The sequence below is a fragment of the Eucalyptus grandis genome, chromosome 8, assembly GCF_016545825.1.
Source record: "Eucalyptus grandis isolate ANBG69807.140 chromosome 8, ASM1654582v1, whole genome shotgun sequence".
Classification (NCBI taxonomy): Eukaryota; Viridiplantae; Streptophyta; class Magnoliopsida; order Myrtales; family Myrtaceae; genus Eucalyptus; species Eucalyptus grandis.
Genome location: NC_052619.1, coordinates 15,125,733 through 15,142,806, shown reverse-complemented (window position 1 = coordinate 15,142,806; position 17,074 = coordinate 15,125,733). Strand labels below are relative to the sequence as shown.

The 17,074-nt window shown below is 42.1% G+C and overlaps 2 protein-coding genes and 1 non-coding gene across 3 annotated transcripts; all 3 read right to left on the bottom strand.

Annotated features, from left to right (window-relative positions):
- Positions 1-1,346: 1,346 nt before the first annotated feature.
- LOC104430458 lies at positions 1,347-3,769 on the bottom strand. Its single transcript, XR_005545312.1, has 2 exons — positions 2,746-3,769; positions 1,347-1,525 (listed from the first exon to the last, which is right to left on the bottom strand). It is a non-coding gene; the product is annotated as an uncharacterized protein At5g01610 (transcript).
- Positions 3,770-10,763: 6,994 nt separating this feature from the next.
- Positions 10,764-11,294, bottom strand: LOC120287007 (uncharacterized protein At5g01610-like). Its single transcript, XM_039299636.1, has one exon. The coding sequence runs from the start codon at positions 11,292-11,294 to the stop codon at positions 10,764-10,766; it is 531 nt and encodes a 176-aa protein (XP_039155570.1).
- A 3,009-nt stretch (positions 11,295-14,303) lies between these two features.
- Positions 14,304-17,074, bottom strand: LOC104456742 (exocyst complex component SEC15B). Its single transcript, XM_010071598.3, is given in 7 exon segments — positions 14,304-15,582; positions 15,585-15,803; positions 15,806-16,328; positions 16,330-16,661; positions 16,664-16,723; positions 16,726-16,899; positions 16,902-17,074. Coding segments are annotated over 7 exon segments (2,394 nt in total). The 5' UTR covers positions 17,014-17,074; the 3' UTR covers positions 14,304-14,608.

The following is a 17,074-nucleotide window of genomic DNA, read 5'->3' as shown; positions in this document are numbered from 1 at the left end:
TCCATTTATCTCGTAGATCAACTAATAATATGTCAATGGCCTACACTTTGCATCATTATGAGTATCATCATGAAGTAGTGCTTCTGGTCACGTACTTCCTTGATTTCTTTCACAGACAATTCTGCTAATAGCAAGCAACTGTATCTAGAATGCCTATCCTTTTCTAACTTTCCAGCACTCTTCACTGCTCAGGCTTATTTTCTGGGTGTTCGGTGAACATGACTAATGCTATTCTCAGTGAAGTACTAAGATGCAAATTAGATAAAGCTAGTGAGATTTTTTTTTTTTTTTTAAAAGTTGCTTCAGTTCTCAAATGCAAAGTAAATTGTTAGTTACACAACTTCATTAACCTTCATGACTGAAGACATTCAGCTTAATCTAATCAGAAACTGCAAACCACCTAACTCATTCTGACCTTGTCAGCCAGCCTATCTCTAGGATATCTTTCATAGGAGAGCAAGGTAAGCCATCTCATGCCAAAAAGAGAGCATGCCAGGAACTATGACCTTGACCTTGAACCAACCCAAATATTAAAGGCTACTCTCTCCACTTCTAATTCTGCTCAAATCATAGACACCCACGGACTTCTGAATAATGGTGGCCCTGGCAACTCAAAGCATTTTGTCAGACTGACTTCACCCAATGCTACCTGACAAACAGGGGAGTCATTCAGATGAATCAGGATAATAAAACACGCGCTGCCAATCGATCCAAAATGTGACAAGTCCATGATTTACATCTTTATGACTGCCCGAGGCGTGCAATGCTTTTGGTCATTGGAGGTGCCTTAATCACAACAACTAAGTCCAAATATATTTCCGAATTCTTTTCCTCTTCTAGAAAGATTCAACCAACGACCATTATGCACTTAAAAATTGGTCAAAAAGATTTTCTTTGTGGCCTCTTCGAGTCAAATTCCAAGGCTTCATCCTACATCCAACCGAGATGAACACAAGGGTGATAACATTGCATGGTCAATCCTTGACCAAGCAACATCTTGTGTACATCTAAAGGTTTACTGGCTTAAGTAAGCTGAAAGCTACAGTACAAGAAACTCTCAATGTTACTCCTACAGCCCTGCAGATGACTATCATTTGCCTTTTTGCTGGATTAAGCAAGTTGCATGCCACGGTATAAGAAAGTCTCAGCATTATTCCCTGCTATAGCCCTGCAGGGGATGACAACTAGAAGGCAAGGTCAACTATTTGTATCACAATATTCAAGATGCCAAGCTTCCAAAACACTTCAGCTAAATAAATGAAGTGTCTCATTACTTTGGCATTTACAAGAGAAGTTAAGTTTACTGTTTCTCAATGTAGCAGCTGTATTGTAATAGGGACATAATATAGGCAATCTTATAAGGTTTGCTTATTCAGGAATCATCTACTCCCTCACAACTCGTACAGCATCATTATGCACTCTCCAGCTGATCATGGTCATCATTCAAAGTTCGATATTGGGTTAATCACTACAACTGTCACACAGTTTTCCATCCAAAAAGAGCCAAAGAGGCCAAATGATCTCCCTGGAGCATAACATCAGAGAATGCCATTTAGAGAATGTGAGAATAAGAATTGCAAGATCAGATATGGTCAAAGTGAATCTCATTGGCAACAAAAAATAGTCCCATCATTGTCCTGTCATTGCCAGGATCTCTAAGATTACAAGTTCTTGCTCATTTTGAGCGCTCAATGTCCATGTTTCAACACAAGAACACTACATGAAGTTTGGCAAGAGAACCTACAGCGCAATGTGGAGCCCTAAAAATTAGGAAAGCACATCCTGAAATCAAATGATATATGTGCTCAAAATCCACAGATCAGTCAAAAACTTTTGCTTTCTTTTCTGATTAGGTTCTGTGGCATACATAAGGTAGATCCTCTACTGACTAAAGATGGAACTGTCTCAGTTTAACAGTGTGGATATCAATTAGCAGGACCATAACTTGCCCTAATGCAGTAGTTAGAATCATTACGTCAAAAAACCAGATCCAAGTAGTTATCTAGTTCATCAGGAGCTCTTTTCTTGGATTCATCCAAAGAGATTTTGTCTCCTTTTAAAAAAAAAAAAAGTTTCCAGATAAGCACAAGGAAAGTGACTATATAACTTCACACTAGAGGTGCCCGCATCACATTTCATACCAGATTGTCATCAGTCGTCAAGTGCATATGAACTTTCATGCCGCCAAAGGACATTAAGTAAAGTCTCGCAATAGAAGTACAAGGGTAGAATTTATATAACTTTGTCAGTCTGATCAAATGCACTGTAATATAGAATATTATCATTGCCAATCAATGGCAATCTGGTATCAGGTGATACCCCCAACAGGAGCCCAGACTCTACATGCATTTCTTAAATTATGCACTTATAAAGTGCTAAAAGATGGCGAATATTCCGCACACAACCCATTTCAGATTGTAACCTTCGTTTCATCTCAACGAACAGTTCAAGAATCGATCCGCGCAACATGATTGAAACCACACCTGCAAGTCCAAGGCTTTAGTTCCAACCTATCGTCAGTGTTTGTAATTCAACCACGATCCGTTCTATTCTTTATCGAGTGCACTATATACTGAAAAGCACGAATCAAGTCAACTCATTGCAATACATCAGCAATAAGCAGCCACCAGTCACCACCAACCAGTAAAAGCAATTCGAATTCCAATGGCGATCTATCCGTTTGAATCATCCAATCCAAGAAAGGAACAAAAGGAAGGAAAGAGAAACGGTATCATCTCCACCTACCGAGCAAAGCCCTAAATCGAAGAAGCCAGGCCCTTGATCCTGATCTTCCTCGCGCCGCCGCCGCCGACGCAATCGAACCCGCACCCGCACTGCGGGGACTCGAAGAAGTTGTCGATGCCGAAGGAGGCCGAGGCGATCCCGACGGAGAAGTAGAGCTCGTCACCGACGCGCTCGACCTCGATGATATTGAGCCAGAGGAAGAGCACCTTGACGCTGACCCCGGTGAGGCTGGCGAGCCTGTTCGGGAGATGTACCCGCCGATCGTGGACTTGTAGCGGAGCTGGTACGACCCCTGGAGGGAGAAGCTGCAGGCGCCGCCCAGGTCGGCGCGGAACCGCCCGTGGAGGGGTCGAGCTCGTACCCGGTCACGCCCTGCGGGAGGATGCCCGCCGGGAAGTTGTACCCCTCGAGGGCCTCGTATGCCGACGAGCTGTCGTCGCCGTCGCCGGCGAGGCCGAGAGGGCGAGACGACGCGGCGGCGGCGGCGGCGGCGGAGAAGAGGAGGAGGAGGAGGTGGGAGAGGGAGAGGATGAGAGAGGGAGACATGGCGGCGTTTTTTCTTCGTGTGGAGTTTGCCACGGCTCTGGTTTGTCTCGACTGTGCGGGGAGCGAGTAAGAGAGACAGAGAATTTGTACGAGGTGGGGACGACGACGACGACGACGACGACGATTGGGTTTTGTCTGGTCGAGGTTCTTGCAGCGGTAGCGAATGGCGGTGGGCTGGACCGCGGCGGGGCAGTGGATTTTGTACACGTACGTTCCTTCGTTTTGGTCCCGTGGAACGTGGAATACGACCGCGTTCGGTCGCGCACGTGTCGATTCTAAGTCGACCTCGGTCGGGGTGGGGGCACGCACCGCTGCATAAAGGCGGAGGAAAGTCTCCTTTGTCGCATTTTTTTATGAGAGAAAATGTTTGAGCGGTTTGCGAGTGTCAATTTTAGCTGCTGATGCAGCGTGCATCTGTTCATTTTTTATATTAGGGGTGAGGATTGTCCAAAGGCCAACTTTAGATTGACTCTCGACCAGCCCAATCCCGGCTTTAGCTTTGGCTTTTAGGAGAATCAGGTCGGTCTTTGATCATGGAAATACTGAAACTTGTATTGTGCAGGTTGGTCATGCCCTTGGACGGAGGATGTGTGAGGAGCGAGAGAGATGAGACACGGAATTTGTACGAGGTGGGGACGACGACGACGGTGGCAATGATTGTGTATTGTCTGGTCTAGCTTGCCGTAGCGTATGATGGTGGTTGGACTGGGTGGGGGAGGGCGATGAATTTTGAGTTGACCGCGGTGGAGCTGGGCAAATAGCTATGTATATTTTTAAGTGGAAGAGAGAGAGAGAGAGAGTCCTTCGTCACATTTTTATGAGAAAATACTAAGCAGTTTACTAGCGAAAAATTGATCAATTACTAGTGGATTACTCGTTGTTCACGTAAATTTGTGACTATACGTTTTTAGCCATGTTAATATCAAAACAATGTGTGGCGCTCAAACTTACCTTGATGAATCATTTCGTATTAAAGAACTTGGCCAATTGAAGTACTTCTTGGGAATTGGAGTGAGGATGACTTCGGGGTTATTTTTGTGCTAAAGAAATTATATACTCGATATCCAATCGAAATGCGACATGCTAGTAGCTAATCGACGAATTTTCTAGTGGAGTAGCAACACTTGTTAGCTATAGCGACTGGACTTGCCATGACAAACCTAAGTCCCTATTATCGATTAGTGGACATCTATTTCATATCACTATCACGTGGCTTGAATTATGTTATTCTGTCCACATACTTTTCCAATTCTTGTAGAAATCGAAGGAGTGGCAATGGTAAGCAGTTATACGAGTTCTTTGATATTTCAAGAAAAACTCAGGATAAGGGATCCTACTATTAGTCCTAATTTCGCTTCATTTGATTGCTTTATGTGATTTCGATTGGGCAAGTTGCCCGATAACTCAACGAATAGTTATCAAATTACTTAGTCATGCCAATGGTTGTCCAGCCTCTTAGAGAATCAAGAACCAAGCCACAGTTTCTCGATAATTGAAGTTATACTAGTGAATTGATTTGGTTGCGCACCTTACTTGCATCTCTCGGGTATTACACAACAAACCAATGAGTCTTTATTGCGACAACCAAGTTACCTTACACATGGTAGCAAACCTAGTTTTTCACAAATGAACAAAACATATTGAGATTGAATGCCTCTTTGTCTGTGAACATGTACAGTCAGGCACCATTAAAACTAAGAACATACCCACTAGACTTCAAAGGGCAGATATTTTTATCAAGGCATTGAGTTGAGATTGATTTACATTTTGCATAAGCAAGTTGGGCATTCGTGATCTTCATGTACTAACTTAGTGGGAGTATTATAAAAGATTTGCTAAAGATTTACATTTTATTTTTAAATATTTGGTGTATCTCTTATGTTTAGTTAGGATTTACCTCTTCTTTTTAATTAACATAATATTTGATAAAGAGTAGTTTGTTTGCTCAAGATTGAGTTTTTTCTTGTCTATTCTAAAATTCAGTTCGATGATAAAATTGAATAACATTGAAAAAACTCAAGCTCATAAAGGTTTTGAAATGGTTATCCAATCCTCACCAAGATATAGTTAAAGGAGTGTTTGGTAATCATTATAATCTTGGTAACAATTTTTGTTTACAAATTTTTTTTTCTGATTTTGTTCTTTAAATGAGTTTCTAAGCATTCGAACGTATTTGATAACTACACAAAATTTCTATTCCTGAAATAAAAGAAGGAACATAAATGCATGTGGTACAATCCTCAAATTTTTTATGATGTAATTTTTAAAATTTTTAATAATTTTCTAAAATTTGTCCTTTTTTTCCCCTTCTCTTCTCCTTCCTCCTCTAGCCAGGCGCAAGGCCTCGGCAATGGCCGGTGACTGGCCAGAGACCTCGCCGGCCTTTTTTTTGGCCAACGACTTGTTTGTAGAATTATTCCTGGATCGTAGAATTTTGTACATGTGCGTAACTTCATTTGCTTCTTGTCGAACGTGGAATACGACAGTGCCATGTCAAATTTGAGTCGAGCTTGTTGGGATCGGGAATACAGCTACGTATATTTTTAAGTGGAAAAAAAAAGCCTCTGTCACATTTTTTATGAGAAAATATTAAGCAATTTGCGAGCGCAAAATTGATCAATTACTAGTGGATTACTCATCGTTCACGTAATTTTGTGATGGTATTTTTTTAGCCATGTTAATATCAAAACAGTGTGTGGCGCTCAAATGATACCTTGATGAGTGATTTTGTATTAAAGATCTTGGCCGATTGAAGTACTATATGGGAATTGGAGTGAGGACAACTTCAGGGTTAATTTTGTGCTAAAGAAATTATATATTTGATATCCAACCAAAATGCGACATGCTAGCAACTAATCGACAAATTTTCTAGTGGAGTAGCAACACTTGTTAGCTATAGCAACTGGACTTGCCATGACAAACCTAGATCGCTATCGTCGATCAGTGGGCATCTACTTCATATCCCTATCACTTAGCCTAAATTACATTATTTTGTCAACATACTTTCCTAGTTCTTGTAGAATCGAAGGAGCGGCAGTGGTAAGCCGTTACACGAGTTCTTTGATATTTCGGGAACAACTCAGGATAAGGGATTCTGTTGTTAGTCCTCACTTCGCTTCATTTGACTGCCTTTTGTGATTTTGATTGGGTAAGTTGCCTGATCACTCAATGCTTAGCTACAAATTACTTAGTCATAGAGAATCAAGAAGCAAACCACAATTTCTCGATAATCGAAGCTGAATATCGTGCTATGGAAACTAACACTAGTGAACTGATTTGGATGTGCACTTTACCTGCATCTCTCGGGGTATTACACAACAAAGCAATGAGTCTTTATTGCGACAACCAAGCTGCCTTACACATTGTAGCTAACCTACTATTTCGCAAACGAACAAAACATATTGAGATTAAATGCCTCTTTTTTTGTGAACATGTACCGTCGGCACCATTAAAACCAAGAACATACCCATTAGACTTCAAAGGGCAAATATTTTTATCAAGGCATTGAGTTCAGATTGATTTACATTTTGCATAAGCAAGTTGGGCATTCGTGATCTTCATGTGCTAACTTAAGGGGGAGTATTACAAAAGATTTGCTAAAGATTCACATTCTATTTTTTTAATATTTGGCGTACCTCTTAAGTTTAGTTAGGATATGCTTTTTATTTTTAATTAACATAATATTTGATAAAGCGTAGTTTGTTTGCTCAAGCTTGAGTTTTTTGTTGTCTATTCTAAAATTCCATTCGACGATAAAATTGACTAACATTGAAAAAACTCAAGTGCATAAAGGTTTCAAAATGGACATCTAGTCCTCGTCAAGATAATAGTTAAAGGCATGTTTGGTAACTATTATATTTTCGGTAACAATTTTGGTTCATAAATTTTTATTTATTTATTTTGTTCTTTAGATGAGATTTGAGCATTCAAACATGTTTGATAACCACACAAAATTTCTATTCTCAAAATAAAAAAGAACATGAATGCATTTAGTACGATCCTCAAATTTTTTATGACGTATAATTTTTCTTTTAATTTTTAAATAATTTTCTAAGATTTTTCATTTTTTTCTTTCTTTTTTCCTTCTCTTCTCCTTCCTCCTCTAGCTGGTTGCCTAGCCTCAGCAATGGCCAATGATTGGCCAGAGACAAGAGCCAGCCACCTCGCTGGCCTTGGCTTTGGCCGACCACTTGTTTGTAGGATTATTCCTGGATCATAGAATTTTAAACGCGTGCTTGACTTCATTTGCTTCTTGTCGAACATGGAATACGACGAGTGCTGTGTCAAATTTGAATTGATCTCGGTGGGGATGGGCAAACAACTATGTATAATTTAAAGCGGAAAAAGAAAAGAGAGCCTGCTGCATCACATTTTTTATGAGAAAATATTAAGCAGTTTGGGAGCGCAAAATTGATCAGTGGATTACTCGTTGTTCACGTAATTTTGTGACGCTACTTTTTTAGCCATGTTAATATGAAAACAATGTGCAGCGCTTAAACGTACTTTGATAAATGATTTCGTATTAAAGATATTGGCCGATTGAAGTACTTTTTGGGAATTGGAGTGAGGACGACTTTAGGATTATTTTTGTGCTAAAGAAATTATATACTTGATATCAATTGAAATGCGACATGCTAGTAGCTAATCGACGAATTTTCTAGTGGAGTAGCAACACTTGTTAGCTATAGCGACTGGACTTGCCATGACAAACCTAAGTTGCTATCATCGATTAGTGGACATCTACTTCATATCACTATCACTTGGTTTGAATTATGTTATTATGTCCACATACTTTCCCAGTTCTTGAAGAAATCAAAGGAGCGGCAGTGGTAAGCCATTATACGGGTTCTTTGATATTTCAAGAAAAACTCAGGATAAAGGATTCTGTTAGTAGTCCTAATTTCGCTTCATTTGACTGCCTTTTGTGATTTCGATTGGGCAAGTTGCCCAATAACTCAACGAATAGTTACAAATCACTTAGTCATGCTCAGTGGTTGTCCTACGTCTTAGAGAATCAAGAAGCAAACCATAATTTCACAATAATTGAAGTTGAATATCGTGCTATGGAAACTGATACTAGTGAACTAATTTGGTTGCACACTTTACTTGCATCTCTCAAGGTATTTCACCACAAACCAATGAGTCTTTATTGCGACAACCAAGCTCCCTTACACATTGTAGCAAACCTAGTATTTATAAAAATGAACAAAACATATTGAGATTAAATGCCTCTTTGTTTGTGAACATGTACAATCAGGCACCATTAAAGCCAAGAACATACCCATTAGACTTCAAAGGGCAGATATTTTTATTAGGCATTGAGTTGAGATCGATTTACATTTTGTATAAGCAAGTTGGGCATTCGTGATCTTCATGCGCTAACTTGAGGGGGAGTATTAAAAAAGATTTGCTAAAGATTAACGTTCTATTTTTTTAAAATATTTGGTGTATCTCTTAAGTTTAGTCGGGATTTACTTTTTATTTTTAATTAACATAATATTTGATAAAGCATAGTTTGTTTGCTCAAGCTTGAGTTTTTTCTTGTCTATTCTAAAATTCCATTCGATGATAAAATTGAATAACATTGAGAAAACTCAAGTGCATAAAGGTTTCGAAATGGATATCCAATCCTCACCATGATAGTAGTTGAAGGCTTGTTTGGTAACCATTATGTTCTTGCTAACAATTTTTGTTTGATTTTGTTTTCTCAATGAGTTTCTACACGTTTGAACGTGTTTGGTAATTATACAAAAGTTATATTTCTGAAATAAAAATAAAAAATAGGAATGCGTTTGGTATGATCTTCAAATTTTTTTATGACGTAAAATTTCTTTTAATTTTAAATAAATTTCTAAGATTTTCCCTTTCTTTTTTCCTTCTCTTCTTCTTCCTCCTCTAGCCAGTTGACAAGCCTCGGCAATGGCGGCGACCGGCCAGACAAGAGCCAACAACCTCACTGGCCTCATCTTTAGCCGACGACTTGTTTTTAGAATTATTCTCGGTTCGAAATAACTTTTCTTCACTTTTTGATTATGTTCCAAATTTATTCTCTGTACAAATCTATTCTTAGGAATAAAAGAATAGTTAATGCTATCAAATTGATTTTTTTCAAGGAATAAAAGTACATAAATAGCTAATAATTGATCGGTTAGGGGGTGCATGACAACCATTTTGTTCAGAAATAGTTTACGGGCGAGAAATGGATTTTCTATTTCTATTTCAGAAGAGTTTCTAAGCAAAAATAACCGTTTGATAACGACACAAAATTCTACTCTAAAAATAGAAATTCATTTGATAACTTGACACAAAATTTCTTTCTTTCGGACGCCGATGGACGGCGTGATAAGGCGAGGATGGATGGCGGCGGCGGCGGGCGAATGTCGGCGGCGCGATCCCAGTGGACCAAGCTATCGGCGGCCGGCAAGTGGCGGCCGGTGGCCAAGCCGGCGGTGGCGGTGATCCGGCGTCGCGATCGTCGGCCCGGTGGTGATTGGCGAGTGGTGGTGGCCGGCAACCGGCGACCGGTGACCGGCAACCGGCGGTGGCCGGTGATCGGCGATCGGCGATCGGCGACCGGTGGTGATCGGCGAGTGGTGGTGGTGGCCGGCGGCCGGCGGGCGGCGGTGGTGAGCGGCCAAACAGACGGTGGTCAGCGGCGACGAATGAAGGGCCGATTGACGATAAGAAGAATTTTTATTTCTAATTTCTATTCTAGAAATAGAAGTAGAAAATTTTAGCTACGATTTCTCTTCCAAACCTATTTTAGAATAGAAATCTATTCCAAAAATAGAAAAACTGAATAGGTTTATCAAACCAATTTCTCTTTCAAAAACAGGTCTGGAACAGAAAAACTATTTATGGAATAGAAATTTTGATTATCATGCACCCCTTAGCAATCAGGGCCTAAATACTCCTCCCCTCTAGTCCGAGTATTCCAATGGGACAATGGGGGTAAGGACGATTACCGCTTGGTCAACCCTCGCCAGGACAATCTTTGTAGTGATTCATACCAACGGCTCCACCGCCCTAGGATTGGACTTCATCCAATCAACGGTATCTAAAATAAAATAAAAAAATCCAGGATTGATCCACTCCACAGGCCTCAAACCTAGCCACATGTGATATGATAATCAATTGCACAATGATTCAGTCCCCAACACGCCCAGAAAGCTTCAAAGGAGAAAGCCAACCCAACTTCGAGACACGAACAACTTTTCCCCGACATTTTTGACAATCTATATGTACACCGGCAAAAATTAACCCAAGCCCGAAACTTACAAAATGAAAGAAAAAAAAGGAAAAACATACGTTTTGCAAGGACAAGAACGTATTCTAGAAATGCCTCGTGATGCCAAGAAGCAGCTAAAAAGTTGCTTTACACCATTAAGAGATCGTCGACATACTTGGCCAATGCAACCCTTCCCACATCTCAATTATTCCATAAGATCTTGAAATATCTCTCTTTATTTACCCTAGGATGAGGCCCAAGAGGGCTTCTTGACCCTGAACTTCCTCGTCTTCCCCACGCTATCGCAATCGAACCCGCATCCGCAAGTCGGGCACTCATCGAAGTTGCTCACCGGGAAGTCTGCAGACGCTATCCCGACGGAGAACTCCAGCTCATCGCCATCGCGGACCACCTTGACAATGCTGAGCCAGAAGAACCACACTTTCACCTTGATCCCACTCAGGCTCGAGAGCTCGTCCGTGGATATGACCCCGGTGACCGTTGAGCTGTACTTGAGCTCATAGGAGTCAATTGAGAAGGTGCACGTCCCGTTGAGGTACACTGAGAACTCACCGGTCGAGCTGTCCAGCTCATAGCCAAGGACGCCGTTGGGGAGGAGGCCGATGGGTAAGTCATATTCCTCAAGGACCTCGTAGGCGGTCAGCGAGTTGTTGGTAATGGCAGAGGAATGTGATGCTGGGGTTGAGAAGATCAAGAGGATGACGAAGATAAGGATTGGATGGACATGGAGATGGAGATGTTTTGGGAGGGACATGGTTGATGTGTTCTATGGTTGGGAGATGATGCGAAGCCATCTTCTCTGTGTATTGATTTAAAGAGGAGTGACATCTTTTGACTGTTTGGTTTTGAGAGGCAGGTGGTAGAGAAACTATATAGTTGAGTCTGGTAGAAGAAGATGACATGGGGATTATGGAAGTGGATAATGGCATATTCCCCAAGAGTGGACCTACTTGAAGTTGCCATCTTAACAGATATGCATATCTTTTATGTACCCATGCTGATGTACATACGAATCATGGTTGAGGTTCTGAATGTGCCATTTTGATGCCCTTTGTAAGGTCAGTTGAATCATAGACCAGTTAACTTATTGAGTTTTGGTTATAACTTAGATAGGTTAGCGTTTTGGATGCCAAGTCTTCATGGGAAGCATAGTTTTCAACCATGGAATATTTTTTCATGGTTCTAAAGAAGGAGATACCAAACCTTTTTTAACATTCTATCTCATTTCGCTTTTATGTTCAATGTCGCCTTGGAAGAGTTCTGCATGAGACTAGGAGAGGATAGAGAGGAACAAACTCTCGGAGGATGAATGTCCATGGATAGAGAAGCAAAGTCAAAGAATGAATTCGAAATCATGACACAATGGATCTACTTAAAGTACAGATCATGAAATTGCCCACGACCCAACAATAGTCACTCACTCCAAGCTGCAATACGATCAGTGAACGAGATGCTATGTACAAAAGAAGGCATCCAACCACGGCAAATTCTCAACTCATACACTTTATTTTTGGACAAACAGCAGATCATAAGACGGTCGACAGGTAGAAAGTGATAACAATTAAATAGATCTCTCAGAACAAGCTCGTCATAATCTGCACAAAAATTTCACCAAAAGCCAAGAAACATAACCCAGGCATAGAGTTACTCCTATGAAAGAACACTAAGCATGAAGCAAGCATCAGAGCAGTGGCTTTAAAATCGATGCTGAAGACATACATCCAATCCATGGCGCAGAACATGAGAACAACTGTTCGGTTTCAATGGTATGTCTGGGCCCTGAGACATTGATAAATGCTCTTAGATGCCATAAAGCAACCACCCCGTCGGTGTGTTAAGTGTATTTTTCCCAAAGATTTTCTTTGAAGAATGACGATTGGCCGCTTAACCACTCCCATCTTTCTTGTCTACTTTAGGAGTGACATCTCTCTCTCTCTCTCTCTCTCTCTCTCTCTCTCTCTCTAACATGAGCTAGGCAGTTTGGAAAAGATGAGTTTAGGTTAGATGCAAAAAGAAAATTTCATCTCACAGAATCTTAGGAAAAAAGAAAAAACAGCAACACCAGAGGGTCCAGAACTGAGGGCACCGTGCCAGTTTTGTCCCATGAGATGGAGGAGTCCTATCTGTAAATCGGCGCGACCTACTCCCGTCCAGGCTAGAATTTAGGGTATGCATGTTTTGGAAGCTTGCGGATGCCTCTTGAATGGAGTAGACAAGGGATTTAATCAGTCATGGACAACCGAGTTAATTAGTTTCTCCAAATGATAAAAGACAGCAAGACTGGCCAGCATTGCTTTCAGTTCCGGAATGAACCAAGAATAATCTGACAATTAAACACTGGAAGCACCCTTCTGGAAGACAGATTTTGAATAAATTCATTGATCATCCTACGGATGTTTGCGACGCATAGATTTACAGAAATCAAGGATCAGAAAACTCAAAGCCCCGTACAAATGTGCCCGTGCTCAGAGAGAGAGAGAGAGAGAGAGGAAGAGAGAGAGGGAGAGAGAGATTCATAAAAGTTCATATATTCTCGACTTGAAGGTATGCACTTCATTTATAAAGAATGGGTGAATCCTCATATAGGTTGTATCCGATTATATGAAAATGGATGATTTCATGTCAAGCATGAGAAGACCAAGGTCACAGCGATTGAAGAAAAATAGCTGAGACACCCACCTTCACAGAGGGCATAGTATATGTAGCAGCAAATACGCAGCCTTTTATTTACTTTTCTTCTCGACACTATATAAGAGGGGAAACAAGCTTGCTAGTCTTGACAATTAAGATGTCCTTGAAGAAACGAGCCTTACGGATAAGGCCTAAACTCAAAACGGTCTCTAGGGATACCTCAATATACCAGGCTGGAATGGTAAAATTATCCATCTTATTGTATTCAGTTGGAAGCTGCCTCAGTGGGGGCACGCAACGGATTTGCATGCAGAGCATTGTGAAAGAAGGTAAACTTCAAGTCAGTTTCCTACCAAAAAGCCTACTTTTCCAACTGATCTAACCTCCAAACTTCCAACTGGAAAACTTAATTGACTTCAGTAGTCTCTGATCTGGACATATGCTTCCTCATGGTATGATGTCGTGCAAGACATACTGGGGCTCCCAGAATAATTGAATCCATAAAACTTTCATTGGTAAAAAATAATTGAAACATTAATAACTCTACCTTGTCCTATATTGTGAAGAACCAGAAGTTTATGGTTGCATAGCTCTCAGCAGAACCCACCTCATTTATTTATCCCTAATATGCTAGTTCTACAGACATATTACCGTATATTTCCTGCCTCAGAATGCTCTCTGAGATAATGGGGGTTTAGCCAGCACATATGCTACCATAGATGAATCTAGCAGACCATGCTTCATAATACATGGAAGTCCATGATTAAAGTCTATGCAAGCAGAAGCCACCTAATGGATCGAATCCTGTTTCTTCCAAAGTGACCAATCATTCTTCACATTTTATACATGGCAAGTGACGGATGTTTATTAAGCCAAAAATAGTTCCAGACAACCAAAAGGATTATATCGTGCAAAATGAGCGGATCATCATAAAGAAGACAACGCAAAAAAAAAAAGACAAATCGATCCCGACACAGGGAAGAGATCACAAGTACTAAGAAAGAGGAAAGTTTTTTTTCTCTTAATCGGTATTGTGGTCGAGAGATCCAAGGAATAAGCTGATAATTGATAATGTTCCTACCATATGAATAAAGAGTTATAACCAGATTTAAGGGTTCGACGATGGTCTGTGTTGAAAGAACGATGTTGCATCTACTCATTGGTGATTTATCAAGAGCAGCATCAGTTCTCCAAAGGATGCTGGAAGCACACAATTGAAAGATGCTCTTATAATTAAAAAGAATTGATACAACTCCTGCAAGTGAGACAATTATACGGCCAAAAAGAACTTATGAAACTATCGATACAAGAAACAGAAAAACCTGAAGGACCTTTACCACTAACAATAACAGAAATGATTTTCTACAAAGTAAATAGAATGCAATCGACAGAGACAATTCAGAATAAGGAAATATCACAAGCAGAGTCATGTCTGAATCAATTGACATCCTTGAGTCTTCTTATTAATGCATCAAGAGATTTCTTTTTCGGATTTTGCTTGGTTCCTCTTGTTGTAAAGGAAGAGAAATACCTTTCTGAAGGATCTCTCAACTTTTCTGAGATGGTTACAACTTTCCTGTAGTCCAAATTGTTGTAACTCCTCTCCCGAATTACAGGATTCAAGAAATTCTCTGGATGATTGCTTAGAAGCAAATTGATCATCTGCCTCGACTCAGCAAGTGCTGTTTTCAGCTGGTTTGCTTCCTCCTCCGAGAAAAGTGGAGCTTGATTATCGGCAAAAGATTCTAGTAATCGTACATCCACATCAATCCCCATGATTGCATTAACATTAAACCTTTTCACTGACTCACCAAACAAGGCACCGATTATTAATTCCGAAATGTGAGATAGGACATCTTGTAATACTCTCTTGAGAACATTAGCAGGCAATATCTGCTGTGCGGTAGAAACCAGAGTCTCCAGATAAATAATCACCTCATTTACATACTCGTTCCCACTTTGCGGAGGATCATCAGCCATCCAGTTCACATTCTCAATTAATGACATGAACCCATCAACCTTTTGTTTAAGCAACCCAGACAGCATTTCCTCTGCTGCAGCACGGCACTTAATCAGAGGAAACTGCCTCCGACTCCTCTCAACCACTCTCAGAGGAACGCCTGAAAGCTGTGCTGCATGACGGGAGAAGAAATCACAAGCACGCTCAAATACGGCCATATTAGCAGCAATTTGCATCGCCTGCGAAACCCCAAGGGAGGACGTATTTATAATTTTCAATAGAGCTCCATCCAGGACCTCACCCAAGAGCCTGTCTAGATACTTCTTGACCACATCATAAAAATCCAACTGCCCTCCGTAAGACAAGAAACTCACAGAATCTTCAATAAAAGACCTCACGATACGGCAACAATCCGGCACAGTCGATGAAAATGGTGCAACATAGGGAAATGCGGTACGATATCTGAAGCTTGCAACTGAAAAGAAAGCACATTCATCGAATACTCATATTCTTTCCTCATCAACATCTGATCAAACTTATCGGCAGCAAGCGCTTCAGTGATCTGCTTTCGGCAATCGGACAGCAATAACTCGTGGTACTTATCCCTATGCTTACTCAATACATCGAGCAACGAATCGACCAGGTATCCATATCTCCGCAGAGTCACCCCAACAAGCTCACATAATCCTTTATCAACAAAAGATGATTCGCCGTCTGCATCCTAGAAAACTGATCCTCCAGAACCGAACACATCTTACTGACCGCGGTCTCCCACAGATTCTCGACTTCCATTTTCGAGATCAACCCGCCGCCGGTCCTCATAATACGATCCTCGACAATGAAAAATCCGGCGATCTGCGCGAAAAAGGTCTGGTGCGATTCGAGGAACGGAGTCATGGATGATACCTGGAAATCCGACGTCAATTGAAGCTTCCTGTTCTCGAAATAATACTGCTTGAACCGATCCTCGAGGCCTAGAGTCTGGTGAATATGATAAGCTCGGTAAAGCGCGGTCAAATCGAAACTGGAGAATCCATTCTCGGACTTTCCATCACTCTCGCTCCCGACGCTGAGCACGTCGTCGTCGTCCTCCTCTTGCAGGGCATAAACGCAGTCTCTCAAGCTGAGCCTACTCTGTTCCTCAGCCTGCCTCTGCTTAATCCTGAGATCTTCCTCCCGCTGCCTCGCGGCGGAAGCCCTGGCCGATCGCTAATTGACCTAGGTTCCTGCTGACCACGCGGATCTCGACGAGCCAGTCGCCGAACTCCTTGCTGACCTTCCGCTCGATGTAGGATCGAATCTCGGGGATCTTCTTCTCGAGCATGATCCTGACGGTGGAAGACGGGGTCTTGTCGAGGAACTGGGCCTCGAGGGCGTCGACGCACTTCAAGGCCATGTAGAAGTTGCCGCCGGAGAGGTGGAGGTTGGCGCGGGAGCAGAGATCCATGAGGCCGATGCAGGAGGCGACGGAGGCGAGGGCGAGGTCGATGTTGGCGGAGACGGTGCGGGCCTCGAGGAAGGCGTCGAGGAGTTGAGGAGAGGGAGGGCGACGGACTGGAGGGTGGAGTTGGAGCGGGAGAGGGCGGACTTGGGGAGTCGACGTCGGAGAGGAGGGATCGGAGGTCGTCGACGGCGAGGATGAAGTCCTGGTAGTGGGCCTTGCAGACCTCCTCGATCTCGGACTCCTTGGCGCGGGCGAAGTGGCGGAGGTGGTGGAGGAGGCTGTCGGGCTTGCCGGAGGTGAAGGCCCGGCGGATGAAGGGCCCAGGTCCTCGTTGTTGCAGATGGCGGAGAGGAGGAGCTGGTCCTGCTTGTCGGCGGAGTCGCCGCCGTCCGCGGCGGCGGCGGCCACCTTGCGCCGCGGCTTGGTCGCGGACTGCATCGTCGTCTTCTACCACTTCAACGCCGTGTCTGATAGAGTCTCTCTCTCTCTCTCTTCTGGG

Bases quoted from the DNA above. Each gene is read 5' to 3' on its own strand.
- LOC120287007 (XM_039299636.1), bottom strand. From the start codon at position 11,294: ATGTCCCTCCCAAAACATCTCCATCTCCATGTCCATCCAATCCTTATC.